The sequence below is a fragment of the Passer montanus genome, unplaced genomic scaffold (assembly GCF_014805655.1).
Source record: "Passer montanus isolate IOZ18808 unplaced genomic scaffold, ASM1480565v1 scaffold144, whole genome shotgun sequence".
Lineage (NCBI taxonomy): Eukaryota > Metazoa > Chordata > Aves > Passeriformes > Passeridae > Passer > Passer montanus.
Genome location: NW_024361386.1, coordinates 285,740 through 308,655, shown reverse-complemented (window position 1 = coordinate 308,655; position 22,916 = coordinate 285,740). Strand labels below are relative to the sequence as shown.

The window sequence follows — 22,916 nt, the reverse complement described above, 5'->3', positions numbered from 1 at the left end:
AAGTCTGTTCCCTCTGGTCCTGTCCCTGTTCCCTGGAGCAGAGCCCGACTCCCCTGGCTGTCCCCTCCTGTCAGGAGTTGTGCAGAGCCAGAATTTCCCCCTGAGCCTCCTTTTCTCCAGCTCCCTCAGCTGCTCCAGCCCCTTCCCCAGCTCTCTTCCCTTCCCTGGACACGCTCCAGCCTCTCAATGTCTCTTATTCTCAACATCTTTCTTCTTCAGTCATTTATTTATAGCCTGGGATTTGGAAAGATTGCACTGAAGTGAGAGGACACCTGTCAGGGATAAACACCTGCCTGCCTGGGTGTGTGCTTCAGGAGGCACCAGGAACACAGCACAGGGATGGATGGATGCTGGGAGCTCTCCCAAATCTTTGGGAAAGCTGGCAAAGTGACCTTGGATGTCCTGAAGGATGGGGGGCTTGCTCCTGGAGCTGCTGGCAGACGAGGATGGTGCTGGTCTGTCTGCTCTAATTGGGTTTTTGAGTGCTCCGGGGTGGGCACTGACTGACTTTGCACAGGGGATGTGGCAGGGCCAGCACGAGGGGGCTCTGGAGCAAGGCAGAGCATCTGGCTGCCTTGTCTGAATCGTGGGCACAACAGAAACAGCACAACGAGAGACAAAACGCTGCTGTGGAGCGGGAATAATGGCACTAATGCAGTAATGACAATAATTACAGCCCTGGCGCTAAGTGGGAGGGTGCTCAGCAGGGCTGGGATCAGGAGGGAGCACAGCCCAGCACAAGAGGGGCCATCACCCCCGTGGGAGGGGGAACTGGGCAGGAGGGGTGGCTCTGGGGGCTGCAGTGTCCCCAGGTGTCCCAGCAGCTTGGGATGGGACAGGAACCTCAGTGGGGTCACAGCTGGGGCTGTCCCTGCTCTCTGGGGGAGCTGGCACCTCTCTGAGCAGCAGCAGCCCCGTCTGAGGTGATAATTCCAGGGTTTTGTTGTAATGGAGGACAATGGGCCAATTTCAGTCCATCCCAGCCTGAGCAGTGTCTGAACTCAGACTCTGCCTCACTCTGGGGCCATTGCAGCTCTCACGTGTCTAAAATGGGTGTAACAACACTTTTGTGTCATCACCACTGAAATTCTCAGCACTCTGGGGAACAACTCCCTTTCCTGAAGCCTCAGAGTGCAGATCAAAGCTCTGAGCTCACTGAGGCTCTACTGAAATTCCATTAGTCAACAATAATGATGATAATAATAATTACAAATGAATCAGAAAATCACAGAATGGTTTGGGTTGGAAGGGACCTTAAAGCCCATCCAATGCCACCTTCCACTGCCGCAGGCTGCTCCAAGCCCCACACAGCCTGGCCTTGGACACCTCCAGGGATGGAGAAACCTTCCTTAGACAAGTCCTGAGCAATCCCAGTCTCTGCTTTCTGCTGAACAATGTGGCTCATGGCCTGTGCAGCCAATCTGAGAGCCCTCAGCTGCAGTTTACATCCATGTAATGCATCAGGAGGCAGCTGCCACCCCCTCTGGAACCAGCACTGACCCTGGCACGGGGGCAGAACCACCCCAGCAGTGCCCCCAAGGCTGGGACGAGGGGTGGGATCACCCCAGAGGTGCCCCCAGGGCTGAGAGGACGGGATCTGCCATGGGGTCATTGTGAAGGGTCCCTGAGCAGGAACTGGGCCATCAATCCAGGGGATTGAGCCCTTGCTGTCACCTCTGTCCCCCCAGAGCACGCAGGGCTGTCTCCATCCCCTGATCCCTGGGGTGCAGAGTGAGCCCCACAGACCAGGGGCTGAGGCACCAAACCCACAGGGAGGTTTTGGAGGCCATGAACTGCTCACCTGGAGCTGTGCCAGTTATTCCTCCTCGGGATCAGGGGGAGCTCAGCCTGTGCTGTGCCTCTGTAACGTGGGCTGCATTGGCAGCCTGGGAAATCAGCTCCTTCCTGAGACAGGCAATAATGGGGAAAGGCAATTTTTCCTCTGCAGGAAAATGGAGATTTAGATGAAAGGCACACATTTTTCATGCAAATGATATTTTCAAGGAAAAAGTGGAAATTTTTTATTCTGAACTTGTTGCTATTTCCATGGTTTTATCCCCCATGTCTTCTGGCTTGGTGTTTTTATTCAGCAGAGTGGTTTGTGTGTGAGTGCACATGTGCATGCATGAATAATTGATGCTTGCTCCGTGGGTTTGTTCATTACCCTCAACCTCCTCCGTAATCCTCTGCTTTTGGCATAAATGTGTTTTCCCTGGATGCTGGATTGGTCTGACCCCAAATTAATTCAGAGCAAGGGTAACGTGGGGACTGAAGGAGTGATGGCTGAGGAGATGGGGAATGAATTCCTCATGTTAACGGGCTCATTCCCTGACAGAGCTTCGAGGCAGCACTTAAGAACCCTCTTGAGCGTTTTATTGTCTCTGATGAGATCATGATTCAGACTGCTCCAGCAGTACCTCAGGAACAAAAGCCATCGGGGAGTGGAGCTGCATCCGAGGGCAGGGTTCCAAAGGAATCCGGGTTTAATTCTCTCCAACAGAAAGAAAAGTGACAGAGGAGCCCCAGATGGGGATGGGGACAGTGACAGCCTGGCCAGGGAGGGGCCTGAGGGACCTAGAGCATCCTTAGGAGAGGGATCAGCCTTGGGAATCCAGTGAAACACTCTGAAGAGATTTACTGAGCAAGTGTGGGATGTTCCGAGCTTTTGCTCTTTGGTCTAAGACTAAAAAGTGGAATAAAATATTTTGGTCTCTGGTCTAACACTAAAAAGTGGTAGAAAATATGGATACCCTGAGAGCCTCACCAAACCCTGCTTGAAAGCAATTCAATGGTTAATAAAATACAGGCAAATCCTTTCCTTGCTATTTCTTACTGGGAAAAGGATGAAACCTTTTTTTTTTTCTGAGTATTAAAAAAGTAAAAAGAGAAAAATCCACCTTGAGAGATACAAGAAGCATGGAAGGGTTCAGCCTAATTAATTCTGTTTTTCAAGTCATTATCACCTAGCAGCAGGTGAAGAGGAGCTGCTAGACAGACTGATACTGAGGCTTTGGTGTTCAGCTGACCCAAAGATTACTGAGATCTCCTCTCCAAGAGGAGAGGACGAGGAGAAGGGATGCCTCTCCCCGGCAGCAGAACAGGGCAGCCCTGAGCACAGCTGGTCTGAGTTTGGCTGGGATGTGGAAATTCCAGGGGTGTCTGGGGCACTCAGACCCCCTGAGAGCATGGGGAGCCCCTGGAGGGGCACCCAGTGCCTCTTTGACACAACTTGCTGCAACCCAGAGTGCCCGTGATCAGCTGCAAAAAATAACCACAAAAAATAACCACCGAAAAAAAAACCCCACAAAAAAATAACCACAAAAAATAACCACAAAAAAAACCCCACAAAAAAATAACCACAAAAAAACCCAGAAAAAAAATAACCACAAAAAATAACCACAAAAAATAACCATAAAAAATAACCACGTGGACCTGGAGTCAACACTTGGAAAGTTCAATTAAGGAAGAAGCCAAATACAAAGAGCACATGGAGGGAGAAGGAAGAGGAGCCAGGAATTTGCATTCCCATGATTGAGGAGATTTATCTGCATTTCTAGTTAATAGAAGACATTAATTGATTCATGTTTTTTATGGCTGCACACTGAGCTATTCCTGTCTGGAAGGAGACACTCTTAAATGGAATGAGTCAGACCAGACCTGTTATGTCACCCTGGGACCCTGGAAGACTTGTTAATAGCTCTGAAGAAATCAAGTTGCTTCACAGGGCTATTTTCTCTTCAGACATCAAAAGCAGAGCGAAAGGAGAGTAGTTCTGAAGGCTGGAAATGATTTTCTTGCACGGTCCTTTGCATTTGACAAATAGCAACAGGATAATCAAAGAGCTTTGCTCTTCACAAGACACTTGCACAGAGGTCCCAGCAGGATTTATCCAGCCAGCTAAACAGGAGCTCCTGGAACGTGCCTAAGGGAAGTCCTGGCAGCTCCCAGCTCTCAATTCACCTCCTTCCAGATTAACTTTGCAAATCAACAGAGAAGGAAAGCGTATTTTTCATCTTTAAAATATTTAGGAAAACGCAGGAAGGAATTCCTCCCTGGGAGGGTGGGGAGGGACTGGAATGGAATTCCCAGAGCAGCTGTGGCTGCCCCTGGATCCCTGGAAGTGTACAAATCCAGGCTGGAGGGGGCTTGGAGCAGCCTGGGACAGTGGGAGGTGTCCCTGGGGCAGTGGGAGGTGTCCCTGCCATGGCAGGGGTGGGATGATTTTATCTTCCCTTCCAATCCAGACCATCCTGTTTGAAGGATTCAGTATCACAGAATTCTGTGACATTCCTCCAAGCCCTTTTTCCCTAAAATGGTACCCAAACCCAAACCCAAACCCTGACCCAAACCCAAACCCTGACCCTGACCCAAACCCAAACCCAAAGCCAAATCCAAATCCTAACCCAAACCCTGACCCTAACCTAAACCCAAACTCAAACCCTGACCCAAACCCAAGCCCAGCACCTCCCAAACTCCACCCCAAGGGTGCAGCCAGGATCCCCTGGTAAGGAGCAGGGTGTGGGGCAGGGGGCAGTGCCAGCTGTGGGCTGCCCTCCTGCTTTCCCTGCCAGGATTTCTCCCTTCTCTGCAGCTCTGAGGCACAGGAGCTGTTTTCCAAGAGCAGCAGAGGGTTTAGAGGAGAGAAAAGCAATGGCCTGATCTGTTTATCTCGCAGTCAATCAACCCCTGCAGAAGGAGGATGTGAGCAGGCACAGCTCAGGGAAGGTCTGAGCAGCTGGAAGCTGATGGACTCCGTGCCACTCCTTCAGGGATATTATTTGTGCTTTTAGAGCAGAACTACAAAGGCACAAATAAATCCACCTGCTCTGGGAAATTGTCCTTTATTCTGCTCCCCAGCAGGCACTGGGGTTGCTGGAACAGGTTTATTACAGAAACACTGTCCCTGCTGGGCTCCAGAGCTCCTCAGGGAGTGCCAGGGGAGGGGAAGGAGCATCCTGCAGAGCTGGGACAGCCTGTTCCTGGGGGCATGGCCAGTCCTTGCTGCACAGCTCCTGCCCCAATAGGACCCTGCTGGAGAGATTCGCAGCCCAGAGCTCCCCAGCTCCCTCCCAAAACCCATCCATGGCAAAACTCCTCACTCCTGGCTCTGTGCTGGGGGTGTCCTTGCCTCTGAGCAGCCCTGGCTCCCTGTGCTCACTGGCTGGGAGCTCTCAGCAGCCAGAGCTGTGGGCTTGTGTGGGCTCAGGACCAAGCTGGACCTGCACCTGCAATGGCTGGAGAGAGCTAAAGGAACAAAGCAGGGATTTATTTAAAAACCCGTTCAAAGGATCCCCCATGGGCAGTGCAAGAGCCCAGCCAGGGCTGCACCCAAGAAGGACCCAGCATGGACTCAGAGTCACGAGTTCTCACACTTTGATCAGTTTTGGTCCATTCCCACCTTGGGTTCACTGTCCAGTTGCAGCTCAGGTGATGCAGTCCCACCCTCCCAGGTTGCTCTCCTCCATCCCCTGTTGTTTGCACTTTTTGGGGCTGAAGCTGCAGCGCTGTCCTTGGTTGTGGGGCTGGGAAAGGATTGTTCTGTGTGCCTGAGCTGTGAGGAGAGCTGCTGGCACTGGGTGTGGAGCTCAGAGTTCTGTGCCAGTGCAGTGCAGAGTATGGAAATGTGAAAGATAAAACTGAAGGCATCACCTGAAGCTGCGGGGAGGAGAGGAGAGGAGAGGAGAGGAGAGGAGAGGAGAGGAGAGGAGAGGAGAGGAGAGGAGAGGAGAGGAGAGGAACTGCTGCCCCCCTTTTCAGCAGGGCCAGGTGAGCAGCAGCACCTGGGCTGCTCTGCTTTGCACACACCAGCTGATTTTTGCAGCAGTGCCACTGAAATCCATCACAAACTCCCAGTATTGGCAGGAAATGGGCTCGGACTCAGCTCTGTGGCTCTGGGCTGTGCTCCAGGGCTGTGTGGCACCACAGGAGTCACTGGCAGCCCCAGCTCTCTGCTCATTCACTGGCTGGCAGGACTCTCCAGGAGGCAGAAGAAGTGCCATGAGAAGATCTGGCCCTGGCCAAGGGCTCCCAGCTCCGTGGAGCCCTTTCCAGGGGCTGGAATGCTGCTCCCTGCCATGCAGCCACTCATGGAGGAGAGGGAAGAGCTGCTCCTGGTTTTCCCCTGCCAGGCAGGAAATCCCAGGTTTAACCCAAGCCCAGCCTGCCCCAGGTTGGGTTCTGGCAGCTCTGCTCCATGGCAGCCTCAAGGTGTGCCTTGAGCAGGCAAACCTGAGCCCTGGGGCTCCAAAACCTCTCTGGTGATGATGATGAGCTCCTCCCAAGGAACTCTGGCAGACAAACTGTGCAGCACACACTGGCTTTGCTGGAGCAGTGGATTTCTGGGAGTGCTCAAGCTCTCCATCTGCCAGACTCTGACCGTGTTGTTGTGGAGAGATCACAGATGCTTCAGAATTACAGATCCCTCTGCAAAGTCCCCTCTTGCTGCCAGAGCCTCCAGTTCTTTTCACAATATTTGAATTTCTTATTTACAGCTGGCAAGCAGGATTAAGAGCCCGTGCAGCCCTGCCAAAGGCACGTAACCCAGCCCCAGGGTGAGCCCTCGTCGAGGTGAAATTCCCTCTTTGGGGAGAGAAGCAGCCTGAGATCCTCAGCGACACCACAGCAAGGAATCATCAGGGCTCTTTATGCAACGGTTCTTGATCACAAATAGAGAAAAACACGTTCTTCAAAGAGGAGCTCGTGGCAAGCAGCTGCAGCTCCAGTTTCACAGACAGCTGGGCTGTACCTGCCAGCTCTCCCCCAGCTCCCAGCTCAGCTTTCAAAGGGATCTGCCACAGCATCCCCGAGAGCTGACAGACTCCCTGTGAGAGGGCAGCCAGCAACAGGCAGGGCTTCTTTCTTCTCCTCTCAGCCACTGTCACTCACGTTGTCACCCTGTTATTGCACACAGAAAGGAGAGGGGTCCGTTCTGGAGCTCCAGGTGCTGATTGAAAGCCATCCATGGAACTCAGCAGAGGCTGCATGCAGCAGATGGGAACCAGTGGAGTGGAGACTTGTGGGATTCGCCTTGGCATGGGAACTGGAGGCCCTCAGCAGTGGGGAAGGCGAGTCCCAGGGTCTGGGTCAGTCTCACACAAAGCCAGGGAAGCCTTGTTCCCTCCCAGATGCAAAAACACCCAGCTAATCCTGGCTGTGCACACCCAGAAAGGCCCTGGTGGCCTTTCCCTGCCTCAAACACAAGATTTTGGCTTCCACTGTCTCTAGGAGAGAAAGAAGAGACAACCCCTGTCCTGTCCTTGTCCCCAGGGAAGCCCCTTTGACCAGGCCAAGTCAAAAATGCCAAAATCAGTGGATGGGTGAGCAATGGGATGTCCAGGGGACAAAAGGCTCCCTTTCCACTCCACAGCTGGCTCCGGAGCAGCCCCAGGGATCTCCTGGTGCAGCAGAGATCCAGGTGCTCCCTGCCCAGCTGTGGCCACCTCCCTGCAGCTGCAAGGGACAAGGAGCAGCTCCAGGCAGGCTCAGAGCAGCTGCCAGCCCTCCTGCTCCTGTCTAAGAGTGTGGGGCAAATGCCTACAGCTGGCTCCGGAGCAGCCCCAGGGATCTCCTGGTGCAGCAGAGATCCAGGTGCTCCCTGGCCAGCTGTGGCCACCTCCCTGCAGCTGCAAGGGACAAGGAGCAGCTCCAGGCAGGCTCAGAGCACCTGTGTGGGAATTTGGAGTGAATTTTGGGTGGGAGCTCTGAGCTGCTCTAGATGCTGCCATTTGTTTTTCTTATCTTCTACATAGGCAGGAAGGGTGAGTCCTGCTCACATCTTCACCACATGGCTCAGAAGGTCACAAGAGCCTCAGTTACAAGACCTTTTAAGTATTTACTGATCAATAAAACACTGCTAACAAGGATATTTATGCTTTTGACCCAATCCTGAAATATTTTGTCTTATGGACCCATGCTACAGTGTGAGCTTTCTTAGCCAATCACGTTATGGCACACAAACCTACAGTGGTACACTCTAAAACCTCTTGTTACCTTTGTAACTACTTTTATTTTTCTATATCTTAAATTCTAAAACCCTAAACTTCCCTCTGCTTAGCTTAGCTTTTAACTACAATTCCACATTCTTGCTTCTGTCACCTCAGTTGGGATCCTTTTCCTCAAATCCTGGGTTTAATTCTAAGTTTTGCCTTCCAGAGTTCTGAGAATTCCCTGCATTTCAGATTCCAGCAGGACAGCCCCATGCAAAAGGCTCTGCCCAGGCTCCTGCCCAGCCTGGGCAGCAGGACACAGCCCCTCAGCTCTGCTCCTGTCAGAAGGTGACACCAGGGACTGAGGGGCTTTTGCTGCTGTCCCCCCATCCCTTCCCACAGCACTGCAGCCACTGGAACGTTTTCCATGGCCTCCCCCTGTGGCTGTGTTTGAGGGTCCCAGGATGAGGGAAGGGATGAGAGTGTTGACTCCATGTTTCAGATGGATATATTGTTATGTTATGTTATGTTACTATACTAAAAAAGAATAGACAGAAAAGGATCCATCAAGAAGTTGGAGTGGAGTGGAATGGAATGGAATGGAATGGAATGGAATGGAATGGAATGGAATGAATAATAAAAACCTTTGACTCTCAGAGGGTCCACACAGCTGGACCATGGTTGGTTATTAATTAGAAACACCCAACATTCACCAATCCCAGATGCACCTGTTGGTAAACAATGTCCAGAGCACATTCCACAGCCATCAGAGAGTTATTGTTTACATCTCTTTTCTGAGGCTTCTCAGCTAGAATAGGAGAAAAATCCTAGCAAAGGGGTTTTCATAAAATATCACAGTGACATCCCCCTCTCCTCCCACCTGGCTGATGCCAGGCTATAAAAACCAGAGCTGTCCAGGCTCTGCTGAGAAATGGACGGGCCGTGGCCGAGGGAGGTTAAATAATTCAGAGTGGTTTGAAATGTCCTGCTGCGTCATGGAATGTTCCTGCACAGCTCCAGGCCCCCCTCCACATCCCAGTGATCCCAGTTCCCAGTCAATGCAATTAGGAACACGCAAGGCTTGGATTAATCCGTGTCACTGTGATATTTTCTGAAAAATCCCTTCGCCAGGATTGCTTCTCCTGGGAAGCTGAGGAGCCTCAGAGAGGAATGTAAATAATAATTATCTGATTTGCTTCTCCCGTTTTGCTGCTTTGCAATGTGGTAGGTGATTGTTTCATTGGCTTCATGCGAATTGTTTTAACTGAATAACCAATCACCATCAGCTGTGTCGAGGCTCTGAGGAGTCACGAGTTTTTATTGCCATTCTTGTTAAACCTTCTGGTGTGCCTTCTGAGAACATGGAGTCAGATTCATCTCTTTCCCTCGTCCTGAGGACCCTCCCAAAGACCACACACCTGGGATCAGGAGTGGATGATCTTAACCAAGGCACGATGGAAATCACCCAAAATGATCCAGGATAAACAGAAGGTGATTCATTGGGATGCAGCAGGCTGGGGCTCCACAGCTCTCCATTGATGGGATTTCTAACAAGTGTTTAAGGACCCAGCACACCTAACCCTCAATTTTTGCAAATCTATTCACGGCAATAGGTGCAGGTGTGAAAAAAATGATCCTCCAAGTTCTGCCTTCGCCCGTGCTAATGAGTCTGCTGCGAGTGTGGATTACTAATGATGGGGCAGGCAGTAAATTCCAGCCTGGAGCTGATTCACTGCGTGTTTTGTAGCTGTGCTGGGCCCAGGAAGTTGTGACAGATGTAATATAAGACCCCAAAATAACAAATTAAGGGTAGAAAGCAGCGCTTTGGGAGCGGAGCTGGAGCACAGAGCTGCAAGCCAAGCAATGGGGAACCAGCCGTGGCAGCGGGGAGCCAGGGCACTGCTGGAGGGAGGAATCAGAACTCTCAAACTGCTAATGAGGAGCAAATTAATAAATCCCTTCTCTCCCACTCATCTCTGAATCACATTTACAGCCAGTGGAGCGCCAACCCCGCTGGTCCCAGGCAGTGGCTGTGAAAGGGGCTCAGTTTGGGGTGCCCCAGAGGGGCACTGGGGCCAGCCCTGGAGTGCCAGCTGCAGCAGCTGCACATCCTCAGCCAGCTGAGGTGGCTGCACCGAGGCTGGATTGCATCCAGAGCTGTCAGTGCTGAAATACAGAGCCTGCCAGGGACCCTGCTCAGCCTGCAGGACAAGCAGCCAAGGATGGGCAGTGAGGGAACACCGTGGGTGGGAGACCAAAACATCCCAGGGGGAACGGCCTGCTCCTGGTGACACAGGGTGTCCCCAGCTGCCAGACAGTGAGGCAGAGCTTTCTGGATTGAAGGAGAGACAGGTTTGGGCATAAATAAACAGGCAGCAAAGACTGGCATCTGGCTGGGAGCACTGGGTGGCAGGTGAAAAACTGGCATCTGGGGGGGAGGTGAAAATGAGTGTGGAGGACCGACCTCATGGGGGCCTGAAAATGTAAGGATGAGATGGAGGCACAAATGAGAGACGTTAACAGAAACTCTGACTGATTTTAACAGAAGTTCTGAAAGGTTTGCTTTACAATGTGTGTGTGTGCATTGTTTTGCACCATTCTGATGAGTTTTGGGAGTGTTCTGGCTATGTCTGAGATTCACACAGAACAGCCTGAGCCCTGGGGCACTGATTCTGTGCTCCTGTCTCCACAGCCTGAGCCCCTGGGAGCCACTGGCACACAGAAGCCACGAGGCTCAGCCACCCTCACCCCAGCCACTCTCCCTCCCATCTCCTGTCTTCCCACAAACTCCTGCAGCTCCCAAGCCCTTAACCCTGGAGGCAGCCACCTCCCTCTGCTCTGGCTCCAGCAATCTGCCTCTCTCTGCCCACATGCCCAGGGAAAATGCTCATTTTCTAAGGTAGATCAAGGACAATTTTCTCCTTTTGAATACCCACAAAGAAGGGGGATGTTCTCCAGGGGTGATGCTGGACCTGAGGACAGCATCCCCCTGGGTGTAAGGTCCTGCTCAAGCACAAACACCCTGTTCCCACCCACCAGGCACAAATCCTGTGCCCCCAAAGCCGTGCCCTGAGCCCAGTGCCCACACCCGAGGTACAAGACAAGAGAGAGCAGAAGCCCAGCAGGCAAATCCCACATTTGGGCTGCAGATCTGCCGGATCTGCACAGCAAATCACAAGATCAAATGCTCTGGGGGGAGCTTTTGCTGCTCAGTCACAGGCTGGCTGTGCCCAGCAGGTTTGCACCTTGCCCACGCTGAGGGTGATGCCAGCACAGGGGGCTGGGGCTCTGCAGCCACACGTGGCTCATCCCTTCCTCTCCTTCCCACCTGCTGCCACTTCAGAATATCCTCAGAGAAAGGCTGAGTGAGTAAAAATTTTAAAAAATACTCCTGTTGATGCCCTGGCTCAGAGCGCACCTGCCAGGGAATCCAGGCACAGCCTCGGACCAGGAGGGAGAGGTTCCATTCCTGGAAGCGTTCTTGGGCAACATCTGACTCTTCCAGAGGCTTCCTGCCTCTGCAGCTCCTCCAGGATGTGCCATAAGCTCCAGGGAAGGAGCAGGTTGTAGGAACAGTTCTGTTTTCCCCTGTGAAGTGACCCTGCAGAGGAGCCTAAACCCCCTGTTCCTCCTGCCTCACTGCCCCTGCCCTTGCACTCAGTTCAACTGGGAAATTCTGCTTTTTCCTGAAAATAACCTCCCTGTTTTTCACACTCTTGCAGAGCTACCAGGAAAACAGAGAAGCTGTTGAGTGCTGACCAGAGGTTATCATCTGCTCTCCAGAGCTCCTGCTGCTGGCCCAGACTGAAACCCAGGAGCTCCATTCCACGGGGGAACTATTGTCAAGCTCTGAGACTGGGAGCAAAAAACAACCACAACCAAAATAAAAATCCTGGTTTTACCCAAAATCCCAGCAATATGATGTGGGGCAGGCAGTGTGGAGTGGATGTGCTCCCTCTCCAGGGTTTATCCCTGTGGCTGTAAATCCCTCCAGGCTGGCTGGGTGCCCAGCTCTGGGGGCACAGGGTGGGACACAGGCAGTGTCAGGATGCTCAGAACAGCCTGAGGAAGCTGGGATTTAAACCAGCTTGGTGCACAGAGGGGTGAGCTGGCTCCTGTCTCCCACGTGTGTCCCCGGAGCACTGAACCCTCCCACGGCACCACCAGCAGCAGGAGCTGCTCCCCCGCAGGAATGTGGGATCCCTCCTCCCTCTCTGGGGCTCAGGTGCCCTGTGCCCTCCCTGTGAACTCCTCAGAGGTGCTGGTGTTTAATTCCACACGGAATTTAAGGCTGCTACCTCAGAACCAACCATCCAGCTTCCTCCTACCTCACCTTGGATGAGATCAGCCCTCATCCAGGGACTTGCACAGCCTGAAGAGCAAAGATTCACCCCTGGATCATCCTGACCGCAGAGGAACTGCCCATGGTTTGGAGAACACGCACTGGAATGGCTTCAGAGCCCTCAGATGGCAGGCAGTGAGGCATGGCCCAGTGGAATGCCATGGCAGAGCCATAAATGCCCATCCTGCCCAGGCTGGGCATGGCAGACGTGTGGATCTGCTGCTTTGGTATCCATGGTGCTTTGGCATGTCTCACGTCTTTGTCTTCTGCCCGAAATAGATGAGCTCTTAAATATTACTCAGCACTTGGAGTTCTGCCACAGCACAGAAGACAGTTGAGAAAACACCAAAAATGTGTCTCCCAGAGCAGAGAAATATTGAGAGGAACTTCACTGGCTCTGTGCAGTGCAGGGGCACAACCCTCTGCACAGGGCAGGCTGAGGTTGTTTGGCTGAAGTGGAGGGTGTAACACAAGGGCTGGAACTGGAACAGGACAGAACCTGCTCATCTCAATGGGAATAGGAGAAAACAGGACAGAACCTGCTCACCTCAATGGGAATAAGAGAAACTAGCATAGAACCTGCTCATCTCAATGGGAATAGGAGAAAACGGGACAGAACCTGCTCATCTCAATGAGAATAGGAGAAAACGGGACAGAACCTGCTCATCTCAGTAGGAATAGGACAGAAGAGCATAGAACATATTCTTCTCAATAGGAATAGGAGAAAACAGGATGGAACCTGCTCATCTCAATAAGAGAAAACAGGACATAACCTGCTCATCTCAATGAGAATAGGAGAAACTAGCATAGAACCTGCTCATCTCAATAAGAGAAAACAGGACAGAACCTGCTCATCTCAATAGGAATAGGATAAAATACCACAGAACCCACTCATCTCAATAGGAATAGGATAAAAGAGCACAGAACCCCCTCATCTGAAGCCCTGGCTGAAGCTGTCTTACAGGTATTGGGTGGTGACTTCCAGCTGCACTCAGGAAATCTGTCACAATATTTCCCCAAACCCAACCATTTCAGGCACAATCCCCACGACAGAACCCCTCAGTCCTTTGTGACACGCCACGTGCCCCCTGTCACAGCACAGACAGACAATCAGGTCATGTCACAGACAAAGACAAAGCCACACACGAGCACAAGCAGGTCCTGCAGCAGGTGTGAGGGGTTTGTCACTCTCACCACCCAGCAGTGGGGGAATCTGCCATTAAGAAACTGGAAATGAACATTACAGCACTGCTCAAAAGCCAGGTGGATTTACAGGCAGCTGAAAGGTAAATTCTAAAGCCAGCCCATTCTGATGTCTATGAACAACAAGGATATTAATTTCTTCAGAGGACAAAGCCTTTTGTTCTGTTTGGAAAGCACCCCCTGTGGTGGATGAACAGGCTGTGTTCCCAGTGCCACTGTCCCCCCTTGCCAGGGCCAGGGAATGTGCTCTGGGAAAGGTGTGGAAACCCCTGGCCCACCTACAGGAGAGCAGAGCCCCGAGCCTTTGCAGCTAAAGGAGGAGAGGAGGTTTTCTTCTCGCCTGGGAAGGAGCTGGGAGCAGAATCTTTGTCCTGGGAGGTGCCTCAGGGGTGTGAGGTGAGGATAACTCACCTGCCTGAGACAAAGGGCTGGGTTTGCAGCCCTGCTCAGGGGTCTCCATGGCTTGGTGGAGCCTATCAGGACACCCCACTCCTTGGACCATCACTCCTGGGGCACCTTTGCAACCTGACCCTAAAAACACATGTTAAAATGAAAAATACGTCCTGATATAAAAGCACATAAAAACATGTCCTGATGTGGCCATAAACCTCCCTTGGGATGGGGACACCTTGTGTGAAATGTCACCAGGACTCCTTCCTTGAGCCTGTGCAGGTCCCAGCCCATCTGAGGCTCCTCTGCTTCCCTTCCCTCAGTGCAGAGCTGGACTGGGATTGCAGGGACTGGAGAACAAATCTGGGATTGCAGGGATTGGAGAACAAATCTGGGATTGCAGGGACTGGAGAACAAATCTGGGATTGCAGGGATTGGGTATAAAATCTGGGATTGCAGGGACTGGATTACAGATCTGGGATTGCAGGGATTGGAGAATAAATCTGGGATTGCAGAGATTGCAGAACAAATCTGGGATTGCAGGGTATTGGATCACAGGTCTGGGATTGCAGGGTACTGGATTACAGGACTGGGATTTCCGGATTTTGGGTCACAAGTCTGGAATTGCAGGGTATTGGATTACAGGGTTTTGGATCACAAATCTGGGATTGCAGGGTACTGGATTACAGGACTGGGATTTCAGGGTTTTGGATCACAGGTCTGGGATTTCAGGGTATTGGATTACAAGTCCCACGGGTGCTGCCTCAGCCTCAGTAAACTTTATTTAAGCACACACAGACATACACAGACAATATACATATATTTGTTTCTTCTCTGACAGTTCTACAGGACCAACACTACTTTGGATGACACCCGTGGAGAACTGGAAAAAGTGCAGGAAATGTAGTTGAAAAAATATAATAAAAATTAAAATACCAAGGTCCTTTAATCATTTGTGAGTCACGGTCATCCACAGAAACAACACAGGAGCGTTCAACCAGGCGAGCACGAGGACACAGCTCCACGTACAGTACATTGCTCTAGAGAGGAGTCTCCACATACATTGTGTCTGGGGGAGTACAGCAGTTGTGGGGACACAGAAGGGGACAGGGATGGCACGTGCACCCCCGGTGTCACAGCCAGGCCACCGGCGGCACTCGGGATGGGAGGACACTCCGAGCACTTCTGCACACCAGAAAAACTCACCAAACAGGCAACAGGGAGCACGGCCCGGGGTTGTGGTGGCACCAGGACGTGGCTCTGGTGGCACCAGAACGCCCTGGAGGTCGGCGTGTTTGTGTCAAAGCTGTCTCTGCACAGATATTTATATACAGTACATGTACACAGAACATACACACAGCAGCAGATGGAGATTCCTGTGGTTTGCTGTTTGTACATTATATCACAGGTTATAGGAACACAGAAAATATAGGCTTCGGGAGCTAAAAAGAAATAATTTTATAAAATATTCGTCATAACCCCCCCGTTCCCCCCACCATCTAAATAAAGGAAGAACTGAAACAAAAGCCCAGAAGTCAAAGGGAGGAACTCCAGCCCCGCAGTGTGGAAGTGGTCACTGCCTGCCCTCCCCTCCGGAGCAGCGGGGAGAACACAGAGCGGCAGGAGCAGAGCCGCTGCGCAGCCCGGGGCAGCCTGTACCGCCCTGCCAGGACCCGCAGGTCCTGCCCCAGCCCAGCACCGGCCCTGCCGCGCCTCGGGCACCCAGCTCCGAGCTTCGCATTTCAAACTATCGTTTCGGTTTATTTAGCAAAAAATGGTTTCCACTGTACCCTTCGTGTGTCCTCTTCCTAACGTGACAAACCCGGAGGAGATGAAATTGTGGAGATCTGGCCCTCCGCTGCGATAAATATCCTTTCCATAGTGACCTGGAAAAGGAAAAGGGAGCAAAGACACCTTCAGTCACTCTGTCTCTGGGCGCATACGTATATATACACATATATTTATATTTAAATATAATGTATAATATTAATATATAATATAATATAATATAATATAATATAATATAATATATAATATATAATATATAATATATAATATTTGTACTTTTGATATATTTATAGTCTCACATTTCCATATATATTTATACATGTACATATATTTTATATACATATATTTCCCTATATATTTATGTATATATTATATAATAATAATATTACAATATACTACTAATAATATAGACATATTATTATAAAATTATGTTAATATATTTTTACATTTATATATTTCTGTACATAGATTTATATATTTATATTAGTATTTACATTTATATTCTTTATATTTCTATTTAATTTTATTTTTATTTATTTATATGCACTATCCAGCCCTTCTGTCACCCTCACACACATTGCACAATTAAATGCACCCCAAGAGTGGCCTAGAAAATGACACCTGCAGCCACATCAACACCTGAATTCTTTGCTGGCAAAGATTTTTGAAGAACAACTGCACATGTTGGAAACTGCCCAGGAGGGAGCAGAATCCGAGAGGGGAAGCACCAAAATGCCAAATCCAAGAACCAAATCTTCGGAAATTGGCTCATCCTGGCTCAGACCCACCTCTGCTCTCCAAGGCCTGGTCCCAGAGGGGATCAGAGATCCTCCCCCTGAGGCACCCTGCTGCCAGGGGTTTGTCCCCAGGTGCCAATGTCCCCCTGCCCAGGCTGTCCCCGTGTCCCCACAACAGCAGCACAGCAAATTTGGGGTTTGGGACAGCTCCTCAAACCTCCTGAAAAGACCCCCAGAGCTTTCCCAGTCCCTGACAACACTGTAGTTTCAAGAGACACCCAGCTCTTTAATATTTTAATACATTAATAAAGGGAAAAAAAAGAAAAAAAGAAAAAAGCAGCCTGCCTCCCTGTTACCATACTCAGCTCTGAAATGAGGACACAGATGATTTTTCAGATACTCTTTATCATCTCCTCCCTTTTTCATGTTGTTAATTTTTCTGTTCCTATCATTCCAGGACGAGGCAGAGATAAGGAAGGTGCAGGGGGAGGGAAGGGGGGCGGCCTGGGGGGCTGCAGGGATGCAGCTGAATCCCAGGGAAATTCCACCTTTCCCTGGTTTCCTGCCCGAGCTGCGGTGGCAGGAGGTGCTGGGCTGGGGCAGAGCTGGGTGGGCAGCACTGGGCAGGACCAGGGGGGCGTCCAGCTCCAGGTGGGGTCAGCTGGGGCTCTGTCCTGCCTGGCCCTCACTGTTCCACCAAATCTGGTTGTTCCATCCCCATTTCAGGCTCTCCGGCAACACTTTGGGAATGAGAGAGGCTTTGGAAGTTCCCTGTTTCCCCTGCAGCCACCCACTGTCCCCAGAGCCCCTGCAGAAGGTACTGGGTTAGGCCAGCACCCACCTGCCCCCCGAGGTCCCCAAATGTCACAGAATCCCAGAATGGGTTGGGCTGGAAGAGACCTCAGAGCCCATCCAGTGCCACCCCTGCCATGGCAGGGACACCTCCCACTGCCCCAGGTGCTCCCAGCCCTGTCCAGCCTGGCTATGGGCACTGCCAGGGATCCAGGGGCAGCCACAGCTGTGCCAGGGCCTGCCCACCCTCACAGGGAACAATTCCTGCCCTATATCCCATCCAGCCCTGCCCTGTGTCACTGAAGCCATTCCCTGTGTCTTGTCTCTCCATCCCTTGTCAATTGTCCCTCTCCACATTTCCTGTAGATCCTTTCAGGTCCTGAAAGGCCACCCTGAGCTCACCCAAAGCTTCTCCTGCCCAGGTGAGCAGTGCCAGCTGTGCCAGCCTTTCCTGCCAGCAGAGCTGCTCCATCCCTGGCATCACCCTGGAGCCTCCTCTGGGCTCTGCAGCAGCTCCAGCTCCTCCTGGGCTGGGGCAGCTCTGCAGGTGAGATCTGTGCAGGTGAGATCTGTGCAGGTGAGGTCTGTGCAGGTGAGCTCTCTGCAGGTGAGATCTCTGCAGGTGAGGTCTCTGCAGGTGAGCTCTCTGCAGGTGGGGTCTCACCTGAGCCCCCTGTTCTCCCCATCAGGTCTGAGCCGGCTCCAGCTCCATCCCCAGCAGGTGCCAGGCCAGGAGAGGCTGGCACAGGCCCTGCCAGCCTGGGATGGGGCTGGAGAGCCTCAGAGGAGTTCCCAGGGCAGGCAGGAGGTGCTGACACTTGTGACAAACGTCCTAATAGAGAAACCATCCCACTCCCCTCCCACACGGGCTTTTTCTGGCCAAGGTCAGCCCAGTGCTCCCTGGAAATGTCAGCAAGCACACACGCGGTGTTTCCACAGCTCTGGGAGTGCTGGCAGCTCCCAGTTTTCTTCTCACAGCTGTGGCAATGCGAGGTGGTGGCAAAAACCTCCCAGCGTGGAGACATCCCCCAGAAATTCCCTGAGAAGAGCATCCAGAAAAAAGAAGGAAGGAATTTCTGCTCCCATGGCAAACATGGTGGGTTCTGTCCCTTCTCCTCCCAGCTCCCTCCTGCAAGCTCTGTTCTGGATTCCTGGGAAAGGAGGCAGAGCTCCGGAACTGTGGGTTCTCCATGAGATGTCTGTGCTGGTGCTCAGGAGCCTCCAGAGATGCTCTGGGGCTGCAGTGCCCCACTGGCTTTCCTTTTTCTCTACAATGTGCTGCATCTCTGCTGTCCAACGAGGCGATTTTTGCTCCTGCCCCAGGAATTTCTGTGCTCTCAGGGCCAGCCACTCGAGCAGTGCCATAAATTCCCTGGTTTAAACCAGGATAAAAGAGCCACACAAATATTGCTGCTACCTCCAGCTGAAGCCAGCTGCCTTTTACAATTCCCCCTGGAGAACCTGCTTAAGACACATCAAGAAGGGGAAGTTTATAAAAAAGCAAACATTTACTGGCAGATTGAGGATTCTTCATCAGCCATTTGCTCTCTGAACCTTGCTCTGCCCCTGCTTATGGAACATTGTAGTTCAATTAAAACATCCCTGTGATAACGAGCCATTAGCATTTGAACAGGAGTTGCATTTTCCCAGGAGAAACTCAAATTTGCAGACTTCAAGCAGCATGACTTTTCCCTTTCCACAGGTATATTACAGGATGCTACGTTTGCTTTTTGGTTTTTTTTTTTTTTTTTTTTTTTATTCCTGCTCACTTGTGATCATTTCTTTCAGCCTAGCAAAATTGTGGGAGATTTCTGGGAGTGATTTTTCCTTTCAAAGGGGCCTAGGGACTGCTGGGAGTGTTGTTATTCAATTTATTTGCCACAATCCCATCCTGAGCAGGGTGTTTCCCACTGGAAGTGAAGGGTCCCTTGGAGCAATCCCAAATGCCCAGCAGAGCAGAGGGAGCACAGACAGGGAAATTCCCCATTTCCTTCCCCACTGGAGTGGAGGTTTTCCCCCTTTCTGCCTCTCCCCGAGGTGCTGGGAGCCCTGCAGAGCTGCCAGGGGGGCTCAGCCATGAGCCGATGGAGCTGCCTGTGCCACGGGCTGGGAAGGAGCTCCTGGAACTCATCCCAGACCTTCCCCCAGCCCAGGCTGAACCTCAGCGTTGCCCTCTGCCCTGTGGTGAGAGCTGAAAAATGCCAAGTTCATTGAAAAATTCCTTTCAGATTCCTTGAGAAAGCGGTGTAGATGGAGTGATTTTCATTTTATTTCAGATTTCAGGGTTTTTTCACTGAATCACAGGATGGTTTGGGCTGGAAGGGACCTTAAAGTCCATCCAGTGTGGGAATGTGTTGTCAACCAGTAAGATCTCATATAATAATAATAATAATAATAATAATAATAATAATAATCTATAAATTATTATCTATACAATAGTACTGACCAATGAACTGAGTGAGAATGTATTGTCAATCAATAAGATCTGACATCATCATCATAACTATTATTATTATTAAGTATGATACTACTACTAATAATAATAATAATAATGCTCCTATAAAATATGATCTATATAATAAAGATTTGGCTTTTCCTGCATGAAGAAAAATGGAGTCCCAGCTCACTTATGAGAACACCCTTCTGTCCCCCCTCTCCTCTGGTGACAAGGCAGCAGAGTGCTCTGCCTGCCACACAAAAAAGGCAAATTCTTCAGGGCACGGAGCTCAGAGGGAACATTTCATTACAAAGGCATCCTCCAGAACTCACATATGGAACAACCTCGGCCACAAACTGCAATTACAACCCTGGCTCTGCTTTAACAGAATTATTAGAGCTGAACTAAAATGCTGTTATCCACCTCTTGGAAATGTTATTACTGAGCACAGATTACATCACCCCGAGAAGGGCAGACAGGGACTGGCGTGGACAGACTTTTGCAAGATGCACAGAGGTCTGACCTCAGCCTCATCACAAACTGCCCTGGGGAAAAGAGCCCTGCGCCCGGGGAGGAGCCCTCACATCCAGCTCCTCAGCACAGGCACTGCCGGACAGATCTCTGCAGGAAAAGGAAAAAATCCTTTCATTCTTGGAGGATCCACTGCCTCTCTGCTTCTGGTGCTGATCATTTCTTTTTGGTTTATCGAATCACAGGATGTCTACACATAACAGAGCTGGAGTGATCCTTTTGGAGCTGTTTCCTACATAACAGATCCTTTTGGGGCTGTTCCCCACATAACAGATCTGGAATGATCCTTTTGGAGCTGTTTCCTACATAACAGATCCTTTTGGGGCTGTTCCCCACAAACCAGAGCTGCAGTGATCCTTTTGGGGCTGTTTTACACATAACAGATCCTTTTGGGGCTGTTCCCCACATAACAGAGCTGGAATGATCCTTTTGGGGCAGTTTTACACATAACAGATCCTTTTTGGGCTGTTTTACACGTAACAGATCCTTTTGGGGCCGTTTTGCACATACAGATCCTTCTGGGGCAGTTTCACACAGAGAACAGCCCAAGGGAGGAGCTGCCAGAAGGGCTGGGAGGTGTTTGCAGAGTGCTCTGCACCATCCCCTGTCCTGCCTCTCACACTGGGGCACCTTGGAATGCCAGGGAGGCTCAGCTCCAGACCCAAACCCGGGAATTCCTGCCCCAGAGGTGCCCAGGGCAGCCAGGACACCCCACCCATCCCAGGCTGGGGAATTTGGGGGTGGCAGACACGGCTACCAGTTGGAAGGGAGCATTTGCAGCCACGTCAGGCACCTGGGGAGCTTCTCTTGGGGTGCAGATCAGCAAAGGGACATCCCAGGGCTGCCCCTGGGACACCAAATGTCCCCATTTTCCTTCTCCAAAGCACCCAGAAAGCAGGAGCCAGCTGGCACCTCTGACACTTGTCACAAAGAGCCCAGGGAGGCTCCAGCACTGAGCTTTGCCTGTTTAACACCATCCTTCTGGCACTGCTGCCTGTCCAGGACGTGAAAATGTGCACAAAAACAGCGACTGGAAGGAGTTCAGCGGTCCTTGGGGTGAGCTGTCAGACATGAACGGGACGGATTCCAGATCTGAGCAGGGAATAGCTGATTTTTCCATGGCCTACAGATATTCTGGAGCTTAAATCCCACTGGGTGGGATTATAATATAATATAATATAATATAATATAATATAATATAATATAATATAATATAATCAGCCTTCTAAAAACATGGAGTCAGAGTCTCTTCCCTCATCCTAAGACCCTCACAACCACCACACGCAATAATTTTATTGGGGTCAGATTGGCAGGGAGAGGCCAGGGTATAATATAATATAATATAATATAATATAATATAATATAATATAATATAATATAATATAATATAATATAATATAATATAATATAATATAATATAATATAATATAACCAGCCTTCTAAAAACATGGAGTCAGATTCTCTTCCCTCATCCTAAGACCCTCACAACCACCACACGCAATAATTTTATTGGGGTCAGATTGGCAGGGAGAGGCCAGGGAGCCATGCCCAGAGCACACTGAAGGAATCTGCTGGCCCAGCCTCTCCTCTAATGAGACTCAGCAGCAGCTCCCTGTGTTTTGCTGTGGGATGAACCCCAGGAGTGGCTTCAGCAGGGGCTGCTCCAGGCCCCATCCCCTCCCTGAGCACTCTGCACCCCTGGAGCTGAGCTCAGGGGCTGGGGAGCCCAGCCAAGCTGTGCTGCTTCTGCTGGAATCTCATCTAGAAAGGAATTCATATTCCCCTCCTAATTAATTTGTTCTGTTCGCCTGCGTCCGGACTGGCTTTTGTTCTTCGGGAGCTCCTCAAAAAATTAGCTGCAATACCTGGTGGGATTTAATTATGTAGGCTAAGGAAAGTGATTAAGGGCAAAGGGAGAGCTGATCACACCTCCTAGGGTTCCAGGACAGAGCTCCCCCTCGGGAGCTGAGGGGGGCCAGGCTGCAAGGGAGATCCCCCACCACAGCTCAGGGGGGATTGCCCTCATCTCTGCCAGGATTTGATTGATCCAGAGCCTGGGACCACAAATCCCAGCTCCCAGAGGGACAGCTGAGCCACCCAGGCTGCTAGACATGGGGGGGATTCAGGAACTGAGAGATCTTGGGGTAGACTTCACAGAAACTCTGTAAAACTGCACAAAATTTGCATGCTAAATATGGGGGAGATTCAGGAATTGGGAGATCTTAGGGTAAACTTTACAGGAGTTTTATAAAACTGCACAAAATTTCCCTGCTAAACATGGGGGGATTCAGGAGTTGGGGGATCTTGGGGCAAACTTTACAGGAGTTTTATAAAACTGCACAATTTCCTGCTAAACATGGGGGGATTCAGGAATTGGGAGATCTTGGGGCAAACTTTACAGGAATGCTGTAAAACTGCACAATTCCAGCAGTGTCTGTGCCTGTGCCTCAGCCTGAGAACTGGGAAATGGTGATAACACTGATTTTCTCAGCTGGGCCTTGGGAGCCTCCTTATAAATATTTATGAAGTGCTCTGTTTATAATTGTGAGTAAATAAATGGGTGTGTGGAATTCACAGTCCAAGGATGAGAGTTGCTCTGTTTCACACCCTCAAACAGATTCATTCATGGTTCCTGCTTCCCTCTGGAAAGCAAAGGATTTGGGAAGAACAACTTCAAAAAGTGCCATCTCAAAGGGAGCTGCAATCAGGAAAGAAAAGCCAGGATTAAGGGGCAAATCCTGCTGAGGTCAGGAAAGGCAGGGAAAAAGCTC

At 50.8% G+C, this 22,916-nt stretch overlaps 1 protein-coding gene across 2 annotated transcripts in view; it reads right to left on the bottom strand.

Moving 5' to 3' along the window:
* Positions 1 to 22,916, bottom strand: part of SHISA6 (shisa family member 6) — a 131,274-nt gene that overhangs the window by 85,922 nt on the left and 22,436 nt on the right. For both annotated transcript variants that reach the window (XM_039700798.1, XM_039700799.1), the window contains exon 3: positions 15,651 to 15,746. In XM_039700798.1, coding sequence (XP_039556732.1) covers positions 15,651 to 15,746 — 96 coding nt within the window. The remainder of the gene's footprint in view (positions 1 to 15,650; positions 15,747 to 22,916) is intronic.